Source organism: Desmodus rotundus, chromosome 1 (genome assembly GCF_022682495.2).
Source record: "Desmodus rotundus isolate HL8 chromosome 1, HLdesRot8A.1, whole genome shotgun sequence".
NCBI classification, from domain to species: domain Eukaryota; kingdom Metazoa; phylum Chordata; class Mammalia; order Chiroptera; family Phyllostomidae; genus Desmodus; species Desmodus rotundus.
This window is the reverse complement of record NC_071387.1, coordinates 6147969-6159202: the sequence shown is the minus strand read 5'-3', so window position 1 is coordinate 6159202 and position 11234 is coordinate 6147969. Positions and strand designations below refer to the sequence as shown.

Genomic DNA, 11234 nt, shown 5'->3' with positions numbered 1-11234 from the left:
GATGCCAGGTCTCTAGACTCTCTTGAGGAGGTCACCCAGACTCCCTAGCACAAGCAGCTACATAATTTGTGGGGTCCTGCAAAATGATGAGGTATAATTCCTTAAAACAAACAAACAAAAAACCCTAGGCCTGGCTGGTGGGGCTCAGTAGACTGAGTACCAGCCTGCAAACCCAAAGGCTGCTGGGGTTGCGGGCCAGGTCCCCGGTTGGAGGCATATGAGAAGCAACCAATCAATGTTTCAACCAATCAGGCTCAGCTCTCACACCTGGGACTCCATCCTGGCTCCGCCTCGTGGCTTCGCCAAATCTCTAAAGTGGGCTAACACGAGCCCCGGCCAGGGTGGCTGCATGCATGCCCTTGCTGTTTGCTGGTGGGTCAGCTTTCCCCACTTCACAGGTGAGGAAACTGAGGCTCTGAGAAGGGAAGCCTCCCGCCTGCCCCTCCTCCCAGCCTCCAGAGTTAATAGGAAATTTAGCCCTGGTGGGTGTGGCTCGGGAGTTGGAGCATTGTCCTGTGACCCAAAAGGTCATGGGTTTGATTCATGGTCAGGGCACATACCTAGGTTTTAGGTTCGGTCCCTGGTCAGGGCATGTACAGAAGGCAACTGATTGATGTTTCTCTCTCTCTCTTCCTTCCCTTCCTTTCTCTCTAAATCAATAAATGTATTCTCGGATGTAGGAAATTTAACTGGCAAGGAATTTGACCCTGGACAAAAGACATGGGGTGGAGGAATTTCCTTCCCACCCTGAGCTGTTTCTTCCAGGGCTAGACTCTGACCTGGTTTTTGAAGGGGGCATGCTCTTGGGGAACATGCAGGCAGATGAAATGGGTTAGGAGAGGGGCCCCAGGACTTGGCCTGCCTTCAGGTCAACCGGTTACGGGACTGCGGCAGGGAGAGCGCCCCAATTCTCACCCACAGACACAACCACGCTGGAGACAGGGTTCCAGAAAACACAGTTTACCCGTACACTTGAGGGGGCCCTGGCAGTCATAGCTTGAAGGCCCCTTTGCTCAACGGACCCCAAGCTCTGGACCGCCCTGACCAGGGCGACCAGCCGAGGAAGCGTGGCACCAAAAGTGCGTGGAGGGGAGTGTGGAGAGGAAGGCCCGGAGTGGGTGCAACATCGAAAGTTGCAGAGCTGGTGAGTGGGGGACCATCAGCCCTGGAGGCAAAGGCCACTGGACAGACCCCGAGGTGGGATGAACCCCATAATTAAGATTCAGATTACTCAGGGAGTAGGGACGGAAAGAGGGTACAAAGGTCATCATGCTTTGTCCCCTCCCGCCCCCTTCAAGTCTGGAGGCCCACAATGGCTCCGAGTGTGCCCAGGGCAGGGCAGGAAGTAACCCTAGGTCCACCTGGCATGTGGCAGGGGCAGGATCCACAAAATAAATATTTTTGGTGAGGTGTGAATAGGACAGAGGCCTGGTGAAGGCATTGTGACTGGGTGGGCTGTGGGCTACTGGGTCCTCCAGGATGGGTGGGCGAACATGATGGGCCTCCTCTTAGCCCAGCGGGAGAACACAGCCTTCTCAGTGATGAAGCGGTGGGCACTGCGGGGCGCCCGCTCATGTGCCAGGTACATCTGACACTCATCCAGCCGGCCCTTCTCGAAGTAGTGATAAGGCACTGAGGGGTGGTTCTTCTCCCTGTGGGGTGGGGGACAGGGACAGCTGTGGGGCACAAGAACTCTCCCACCTCCTGCCAGATCCTGCACCTAACTCGGCCACCCTCACCAGGTCCTACAGGCCCCGAGTCCCATTCCTCGTCCCAAAGGAGGCCAGAATGGACACAGACAGGGCAGGGCAGCTTCCCCAAGGCCAGTGTTCGAGTCCTAGCTCTGCCTCTTGCAAGCTGGTTGAGGAAAACCAATAGGCCGGAGACACACCCCATAAACGTCAATCACCCATCTGTAAATCGGGGATGGTGATATCCCCCTTCCAGGCTGAGCCCGTAGGTTAAAAACATGAAGACTGCCCTGGCCGGGTAGCTCAGTTGGTAAGATTATTGTCCGATATGCCAAGGTTCCGGGTTAGATTCCCAGTCAGGGCACATACAAGAATCAACCAGTGAGTACATACATAAGTGGACCAACAAGCCATCTCTGCAACTCTCCCAGCAAATCTCTGTCTGTCTAAACTCAATTAAAAAAAAAAGGTAAAGACCATAAAGTGCTTTGCTGGTGCTGGGCCCTTGCCAGGGCCCTGAGCAGAGGGCACTCCGGCTCCTGACACCTTACCCACGTGCTCAACAAATACGTCCCAAAGAGAAGAGAGGGTGAAAACATGGGACCCTTTGCGAACTTGATAGTTACCGTACTACTGAAACCTAACGTCACAGGTAAAAGCTTAGGTGTAATACATCACTGACATGTAATTGGTCCCGATGTTGCAGTTCCCTAGACTCTTCTCTACGTAAACATTTGCATTAACCTTCCGAGGAAGGTGCGATTGTTTTCTCTCCCTCACAATAAGGAAATGACGGTTCTGGGAGACTGTGTGACTGGCCTAAGGCTACACTGGCAGAGCGGAGATTGGCACCGAGCCTGTCCCAGAGGCTGAGCCCCTTCCCCCTGGGCACCAGCTCCAGGGACATCTGTGCTTCCACTGCCCACTGAGAGGCTAACAAATTGTAAGCCCTACAGGTCCCAGACCCTCGGGCATGAGGCCCACAGCCCTCCCGGCACCCCCCCAGATCCCCCCGCCCTGGGTCTGGCTGCCCTGACCTGCAGTAGCCGTCGCTGACCATTCCGTAGACCACGATCTCCTCACACAGCTCCAGGGCAAGGATCATGGTGAACCAGCCAGTGCTGAGGAAGGAGCCCGACTGCCTCCTGGCGGGGGGTGGGGGGGGGAGACAGAGTCAGCCTGGCTGCCTCCCCGCTCCGCTCAGAGCAAGGGGCCTGTGCAGGCTCTAGCTTCGGCTCCTTCAAGGCATTGCACTGGCTACCCTCCCGGCCAAAAGCCACTCACCTTGACCCCTTTTGGAGAGGGTCCTGGAGGAGGCTAAGGAGGGGACAGAGCCAGCCCAAGGCCAGCAGCGGCCAAGAGGTAGAGCTGGACACAAACCCAGGTCTGTTCGACTCCTCACCGCCCGCAGGACTTGAGCAAACCTCCAGGTGACAGTGTGGGGGCCCTGGCCACATGCTCTCTGGGTCTGAGGGACCAAGCCTGGGGGGACAGCGGGAGGCAGCAGAGCAGTGGCTGAAAGTGGGAAAGGGGGCTCCCTGGAGTCCAATGGTCTTTGATTCAAAGCCTGCAGCTGCTCTGGGTATCGGATTGTTCGTGAGCCTGTCTGAGCCCCACTGACCCGCCCGTGGGGCGGGGATCACTACAGGTAGTTGCGGGGCGGTAGTTACTGTCAGCCCAGCAGCCCCCACGTCTCCACACTTAACTCAGAACAAGGGGCTGTGTGGCCACCCCAGGCGCCTCCACTGTCTCCGGACACCAGCATTGGTCACTCTCCCAGCTGAGAGCCACTCACCTCCACCTCTACAGAAGCATTATGAGGGGGTTCTTTCCCTCAAATCGGGCACCTCTCAGGCCCTGTGCTGGCCAGGGACCTGCCACACCCAACGCTAACATTCTCAAAGGAGGAGGCAGCTGGGAGAGAACCGCTGAGAAGACGAGGAAACAAAGGAATGAAGAGTATCAGGTGGGAGGTGATCATCAGATGGGGTGATCAGGGAGGGCTTCTCTGAGGAAGTGACATTCCACCCAGGCCTGAATGGCAAGAAGGAGTCAGTCATGGGAAGGTTTAGGGGAAGAACATTCTAAGCAGAAGGAACGATGTATGCATAGGCATGCAGGTGAGAACCACTGTGGATGTGTGGGGAAGCCTAGACGGCCAGTAAGGCTGGAGCCGGGCGGGCAGGGGCCAAATCATACAAGGCTTGTAGGCCAGGGGAGGGGAGGAAGCGGGAGTCTGGACTTTATTCTCCATGTGAAGAGAAGTTCCTGTAGGGTGGAGGGCAGGTGACTGCTGGGGTGAATTCACTGGGGTGACTGGAGCTTGGACTGCAGAGGCAGTGGGGACACCAGCCAGGCGGGTGCTGCAAGGGCAGAGGAGGGTGGTGGCACCTGTCGTAGATGCAAGACCCCAATGTATGTGGCAGGTGATGGCACAAGGGACTCTGGGTGGAAACCTGGAGGCCGGCAGCTGTATTTCCTGAGCTGCGGAGCAGGGGAGGAGAACACGTGTGTGGGAGAAGCCAGGATAAAACGAGATGCAGAATGCTTAACCCAGGGCCTGGTGCCTGAGGGGGGCTCCTAGTGCTGTAACTGTTCCCTTTATTTTCTGGAAGGGAGTTCAGAGACCAGTTCAGATCTCAGAGCATCCCCTGCAGAGAGGGAAGGGCTCCCTGACGCTGTCCCCACGCTGGTCAGTGCTCACAAGGCCCCAAACCCCTCACCACCATTCGGGATCCTTGATCTTTGTGATAATGTGATAAATGACAGTCTCTCTGATTCCTGCTCCCTTTGAGAGGGCAGGACCAGTCTGCCTCCATCTCTGCTGACCCCCAGCCAGCGGGGAGACCCCAGCAAGCAGGCCAGCTCACCGGTTCTTGCCCGTCTCGTCCTGGAAGACCTGGTCGCAGTAGGCCATCATGCGCTCGGTGAAGGTGTACACCTGCAGGCCCGGGTACATCCTGGTGAGCTGCAGCAGAGTGCGGTAGGTGCGGCCGCCCAGCGCGCGGTCCATGTTCTTCCCCTGGCCCCACACCACATACAGCGTGTCGCGGGCCTGCTGGAAATAGTGCGAGTAGTTGCGCAGCAGCAGCGGCACAGTCGTGTGCGAGATCACGCGCAGGGTGCTGCGCTGGCCCACGTCCACTTCGAAACCCACGGTGGGCGCCTGGTTCATGCGCAGCACGCACTCAGCACCGTCGATCTGGGTGCCCAGGCCCGAGCCCAGCATCTGGCCAGAGCTGGACACCACAGCGCAGCTGCGGCAAGGCCCTCGGACCAGCGGCTGCAGGGGAAGGAGAGATGGAGAAAGAGAAAGGTGTGGGCACCTAACTTCTGCCCCTGCTCCTCCCCCGAGGTACACCTACTGACCTCCCTTGACCCCTCTATCAACTTGAAGTACTTTATCAGCCCATTTTACAGATGAGAAAACTGAGGCCCGGCAGGTGGAGCTAGCGGCAGAGCTGAGGTTCTACATTAGCCACATTCGCAGCCCTCGTCCCTTCTGCTGAGGCCCTAACAAGCCCTTTATCATGAAGTTTTCATTAGAGTTACAGGAGCAAATATTTACAAAGCACTTACAGCAGCGCCTGGCACAGGCTGGGTGTCATATACGCCTTGTTAAGTAAACAGAAACCTCAGCTCTTCAAAATCACTCAAGTCATTCTTTTGCCTGAGCCTCACTCAAGTGTCCAGTTTAGCAAGTAAAAGCAGAGTCTTTAGTGCCACAGCAATGTTGGGAATCTCTGGTTCTGAACCTGAATCCTGGCTCTGTCCCTCCCTGGCTGTATGGCGTTAGTAGAGTCCCTTTGCCTCGCTGAGTCTCAATCCCCTCATCTGTAAAATGGGGATAAAAATATCATCTACTTGACCAGGTTGTGAGGATTCCATTAAAAATGCCTGGAGAGATGGCTTCTCCGCCTTTTGGCTGAGATCAAGTGTAGTGTCATTTTGTTCTTACCAGTTTAAAAAATGCCAGGAGAGTCACAGCACAGAGCCGGGGCCCAGCGAGGGCCCAGCCCCCACCTCTTTGCCCCATTCCCAACCCAGAGGCGGAAGCTGAGACAACCAGCCTACAAATACTCAGGATCAGGGGCCAAGTCTCCCAGAAAAGGACTCGTTCCCCACCCCCAGCCTCCATGCCCTCCTGGGGGAAGGAGGGTTTACAAAGCCCCGGAAAAGCTATGGGACATTAATTCCAGTTAATAAAAGACACGCTGTCACATCCCCCGCAGGGACATTTCATATCTAACATGTTGACTGAGAACTCCTAGGACCATTTTCCAAACCCCAGCAATAAAGAGCAAGACTTCCTTCTGCCCGCCGTGTGAACCTCTCCTAACGACTGGGGTCTGTTCACATCCAAGGTCACCACCAGGACCCGGAGGGGTTCTGCTTGTCCCACACAAAGTCTTTAAAATATTTAATTAATCCCTAATTTATGAAAACCAGTCCCCGTGACAATCAGGACTTGGACTTCCTGCTTCTCCTGACAAACGCAGAGACCCTGGCCACCCTGAGCCCACGTGCCCAGGGGATCTGGGTGTCCGACATGAACGCTGGTCACCACCATGCAAAACGGGACACGGTCCACCCAGCCCACCCCAGCATTGGTCCCGCCTGGCCCAACCTGTGGGGCGCTGGAGTTGTGTGCCCCTTCACTGTGGTTTCTACATCTTGATCGAGTATTTAAATGGCACCCATTCTGAACCCTGTCCACGAATCACCCAGGTGAACCTTCACAGCAACCCTACAGAGAGAGGAACTTCAACGACCCTCCTTCACAGATGGGGAGGCAACTCAGACTCAGAGGAACGAAGACCCGGAACAGGTCTCCTCCAAGCCGGGGCCCCCTGAGCACACCTCCCTCTGACCAATACTCAGAGGGCCGTCTGACTCAGAACCGGGAGCTGCCTGCACTGGGTGTCCGCCCAGGACACCTCTGAGAAACCTACCATGGGGGGCCACTGAAATCAGGATGAGGGCTGTAAAGCGCTCTGAACCTCACCCGGCAGAGCTGGCATGGGGAGGTGGGTGCCGCAGGGCAGGGGCACAGCCACCACGTCACCCTGGGCTCCAGCGTCCCTGTCTCTCCATGAGAGAGAGGGGGAGCTCTAGGTTGATGACGTGTCATCTCTATTCCTAGCAAGGACCAGCACAAGGCAAGACACTTTCAAGACACCACATACACACTTGTTGAACGAACGGATTGTGAGTCGACAGTTAAATCTACAGATGCACACAATGCACCTATCACCAGGATGTCACGTCCATCTCCCCCACTGGAGTGGGAGCTCCAGGGGGCCAGCCGCCCCCCAGCACTCAGCTGACAGCAGCCAAACAGTATCTGTTGAATTAAAAACCCATTTCTGCCCTGACTGGTGTAGCTCAGTGGGTTGGGCATCGTCCTGCAGAATGAAAGGTCACAAGTTCGATTCCGGCCAGGGCACATGCCTGGGTCGTGGGCCAGGTCTGTGGTTGGGGGTGTGTGAGAGGCAACCGATAGATGTATCTCTCACACATCAATGTTTCTCTCCCTCTCTTTCTCCCTCCCTTCTCCTCTCTAAAAATAAATAAATAGCCCTGGCGGGTGTAGCTCAGTGGATTGAGTGCTGGCCTGCAAACCGATGGGTCACTGGTTCGGTTCCCAGTCAGGGCACATGCTTGGGTTGTGGCCCAAGTTCCCAGGTGGGGGCATGTGAGAGGCAACTGATTGATGTATCTCTTGCACATCAATGTTTCTCTCCCTCTCTTTCTCCCTCCTCTCCTCTCTCTCTGAAAATCAATGAAATAAAATCTTTAAACAAAACAAAACCCTTTTCCTCTTAGTACTCGGGGCTTAGAGAGGTGAATTGGCTGTTCAATATCATGCAGCTAGTAAGCAGAGGAGCCCAGCCTGGATCCAGGCTGGCCTGGCATGAGCCCAGTTCCCACTATCCCCCAGCATCTTTGGTCTGCCTCCAACATGCTGTCTGGCCGACTCACCTTCCCATCTGGCACTCTGCTATACCCACTGAAGTGCAGGGGCCCTGGCACGGTGGGTCTGGAGTTGGTGGCGAGGTGGGGGCCCAGGCAGGAGATCAGGCAGAAGGGCAGGTAGGCCCAGCAGCAGAGCAGGATATAGGCAGCGGAGAAGCCCAAGGAGCACAGGATGATGAGCAGGAACCGACCCTGGGGAGACAGCAGTCATGAGGTGGGAGTGAGGGTCACTGGGGCTCCTAGAAGCTTCTGTAGGGGGCTGCACCCCAGCCTCATGGGTCCAAACTCCAGGTCAGTAGCTTGTAGAACATCAGCAGAATCTAAAGTCTCCTTCCTCTGGGTTGCCAGGCTCAGAGTACCAGAGCCCTGGAGATGAGCCCTATATTCTAGGGAAAACCAGTTTGGGGTGAGGTGTGTCACTCAAAGCCACACGGCAGGAAAACAGCAGGGCAAGTCCTCAAGTCCAGGCTGCAGAGCCCATGCCCTTAACCAGAAGCGTGCAGCCTTGGATGTGCCTCTCTCCCTCTTCGGGCCTTTTTCCTTCTCTACGAAATAGGAGCCAGTCACACTCGCGGTGTGAACTCACAGTGGCGACAGGTGCTCTGTGTACTGTAAAGTGCCGTGCACACGAGGACAGCGGAGCGCCCCCGGCAGGGCAACCAGCCCCCTTCAGAGCCTGGACTGAGGCTGCCAGTGCACCCAGCCCTCACCCCCACCCCCTGCCCCCTAGCCGACTCAGCAGCAGTCCGCCAAGCTGGGGATCACGATCTGGGCCAGCAGTCTAGGTGAGCAAGGAGGTCAAGAAGGGGATGTGAGGGAAATGTCATTCAAAAAACGGTTTCAGTAACTGAAAGCTGCTGTCCAGGGGCTCTGCCTCCAGAAACCATGTGCCAAAAGCCATGGTACCCAGAAGCCCTACTGGAGGGCTGGCCTTGCTGGCGGACTTTGTGATGCCCGTACCAAGCCTTCAAGGAGGGGCAGTCTGCTTGGGGGGTGGGGTCACGACTCCGGGCTGCCATCCTGTGCTGGGCTACTCTGGTCACCACCTGTGTGTCTCTTGGCTCTAATTTTCTCCAAGCCTGTCAAGGCACAGGTCCCTCAGCCACGGTCAGAACCCACCTAGCAGTTGGCTGGTGCTCTTTGAAAACCAAACGTGGAAAAGCAGTTCCCACCATCCCCCCCAGGCGTAACCCAACAGACACAACCTTTTCTGCCCATAAACCATATCACTTCTAAAAATAAATCTGTGCGTGGCCAGCTGGGGGGTGAGGTGGGGAAGTACAGCCCCTGAGGCCTAAGGCTCTGCCCGACATACTGTTCCTGGTGCACAAGGGACCCAGAGATCTCAATGCAGGCAGTGGCGGTTGACTCCCCTAACGTTCAGGGCTCTCTCCCACGACCAGGGGCTCCTGATTCAGGTCAAGAGCAGCTACACTGAACTTTCACACCATAACTCACTCCCAGGTAGGTGGCTCACCTACCAGATGCTCACAGGTGGTAGTACTACTATCTCCATTTGCAGGGGAGAGAGGCAAGGCACCAAAACCAGAGGGGGTACATCACCTGCCTGGGGCCACACAGCCTGCTGGATCAGAGATGGACCTTGAGGATGGGCCTCCCTTCTCCTCCAGCTCAGGAACAGTGGGGTCAGAAGGCACAGTCAGTCCTGGGGTGGGTGAGGCTACCGAGGCTGCTATGCCAGAAGCTACCTCCAAGTCCTATGTGAGCTTTCCTTTTCCCCACTTACCTGAGCCTTCATGCTGTCGCTGCCACTCAGCAGCGAGAGGGCTGCTGTCTCCAGGGCTGGGAAGGGGTGGGAGCCAGGCACCTGTCAAGACCCAGAAACTCAGAGCTGGGTCCCAGGCCTCAGAGGAAACTGCCCAAGGAAACTGAGGCAGGGGAGGGAGGGTACAGGCTGGGGTCAAGGCAAATGGCTTCTGAATACAGAAGTCCCCAAACTCCAAAAGCACTGACCCCGTCCTTAAGGAGCTGGAATCCGTGACCTTTGGGAACTCTTCCACCAACCCGAATCCCATTGTGCAGAAGAGGAAGGAGAGGCAGGGAGGGGAAACCCTGGGCTCAAGGTCACCCACCAAGTCTGGCTCAGACAGAATCAGGAGCCAGGAGCTCCCACTCCCACCCACCCTCCTACCTCACTACACGCGGGACACTAAGAGGCCTGGAGTGAGGGAGCAGGATTTCCGCCCCTCTCCGGGTTTCCACCCCCCTCCCCCAGCCGGGAGCTAACCGGGAGGGCAAGTTGGGACACGCCGCCGACTGCTCTCGTTCCGCCACTCGGAGCTCCATGGCCCGCGGGCCGGGCGAGCCGGGCTGAAAGCTGGAGCCCCGGGGCACAGGCGGCGCCGCAGACGCGGCTCTATGAGGCTGGAACCCGAATGTGCGCTGCCGGAGGCAGGAGCTAGGGCTGCGAACTTGGGGAGGAGAATGGTGTGGGAGGGGCCTGAGCGTCAGGGGCGGAGCCTACGAGCGCGGCCTGCGCGGTTAAGGAGGGACTCGAACGGCCGGCTGCCTCCGGGTGAGGGCGGGGCCTGCGGGGCCGGAGGCGGATCTCAGCAGCGGGGTGGTGAAGTCTGAGCTCAGCATCCTATTCCATCTTCTCTGTCCTTGTCATTTGTCTAAGCTCCTCCCCCAAGTAAACAAACAAAATAGAAACACTCGTAGATACAAAGAACAGACTGACAGCTGTCAGAGGGGAGGGAGTTGGGGGGCCGGGTGGAAAATAAATTCAATTTAAAAATAAAAATAAATAAAATACCCTCCTGCCCAGGTTAGGAGTGGGCAGCCACTAGTAGAAAGGCCCGTCCTAGAGGGTGTCAGAACTGCTCAACGGTGGCTGCGGCCAGACTTGAGTTTCTCCATTTCTGAAATTGGGGGCTGGTAGGAAAATTAAATAGGGGCTGACCACGGAGCTTCACTTCCCAACAGACCCCTTCCCAAAGTGTCCTCCAAATGCAAGACAATTCAGTCCAGGGCATCTGCAAATGCTGAAATGTGTCCCATTTGAAGGTTCATATGGGGTCCTTTGGAGACTTCAAACTCAAGTGCCTCCAGGGGTCAGAAAGGGCTGAAGGGGCAGATATGGGACAGTAGGGAGGGGTAGGCCTGTGGTACAGCAGAAAGCATACTTTCTATCCAAAGTGGGTTTTTAAAAAGATTTTATTTATTTTTAGAGAGAAGGGAAGGAAGGAGAAAGAGAAAGAGAGAAACATCGATGTTCGAGAGAAGCATCAACTGGTTGCCTCTCGCATGCCTTCAATTGGGGACCTGACCCACAACCCAGGCACATGCCCCAAGTGGGAATTGAACCAGCGACCTTTGGATTTGCAAGCTGATGCTCAATTCACTGAGCCACACCAGCCAGGGCTAGAGGGTTTGTTTGTTTGTTTTGTTTTGTTTTTTTACAAAATACTTCATAGGCCAGAAAGCTCATCTTACCACCCCTACCACACCCACCACCTTCTGCAGGGTCCTGGCCTGGGGACCAGCCTGTGCTCTTGCTCTGGCCATGTGATTAGAGCAACCCCCCATTTCAGAGTCCAGGTCCCC

The 11234-nt window shown here is 56.2% G+C and overlaps 1 protein-coding gene across 2 annotated transcripts; it reads right to left on the bottom strand.

The window, feature by feature from the left end:
- Positions 1–944: 944 nt before the first annotated feature.
- On the bottom strand, positions 945–10119 carry ST6GALNAC4 (ST6 N-acetylgalactosaminide alpha-2,6-sialyltransferase 4). 2 transcript variants are annotated; one of them, XM_024562264.3, is made up of 6 exons: positions 9916–10119; positions 9415–9495; positions 7674–7859; positions 4562–4974; positions 2729–2836; positions 945–1652 (listed from the first exon to the last, which is right to left on the bottom strand). In XM_024562264.3, exons 2-6 carry the CDS (start codon positions 9424–9426, stop codon positions 1463–1465), a joined length of 909 nt encoding a protein of 302 aa, XP_024418032.2. In that variant the 5' UTR covers positions 9427–9495; positions 9916–10119; the 3' UTR covers positions 945–1462. The 2 variants fall into 2 exon arrangements, with proteins under 2 accessions (XP_024418032.2, XP_045052704.2); XM_045196769.2 differs by lacking the exon at positions 9415–9495 and having other exon boundaries at positions 9916–10117.
- Between the last annotated feature and the right edge of the window lie 1115 nt (positions 10120–11234).

Excerpts from the sequence above, each read along its gene's own strand:
- ST6GALNAC4 (XM_024562264.3), bottom strand. Across the intron at positions 4,975-7,673 it reads GCAGAGTGCCAGATGGGAAG|CCGCTGGTCCGAGGGCCTTG; the intron begins GTGAGTCGGCCA and ends CTTCCCCTGCAG. Across the intron at positions 1,653-2,728 it reads GTCAGCGACGGCTACTGCAG|GGAGAAGAACCACCCCTCAG; the intron begins GTCAGGGCAGCC and ends CCCACCCCACAG.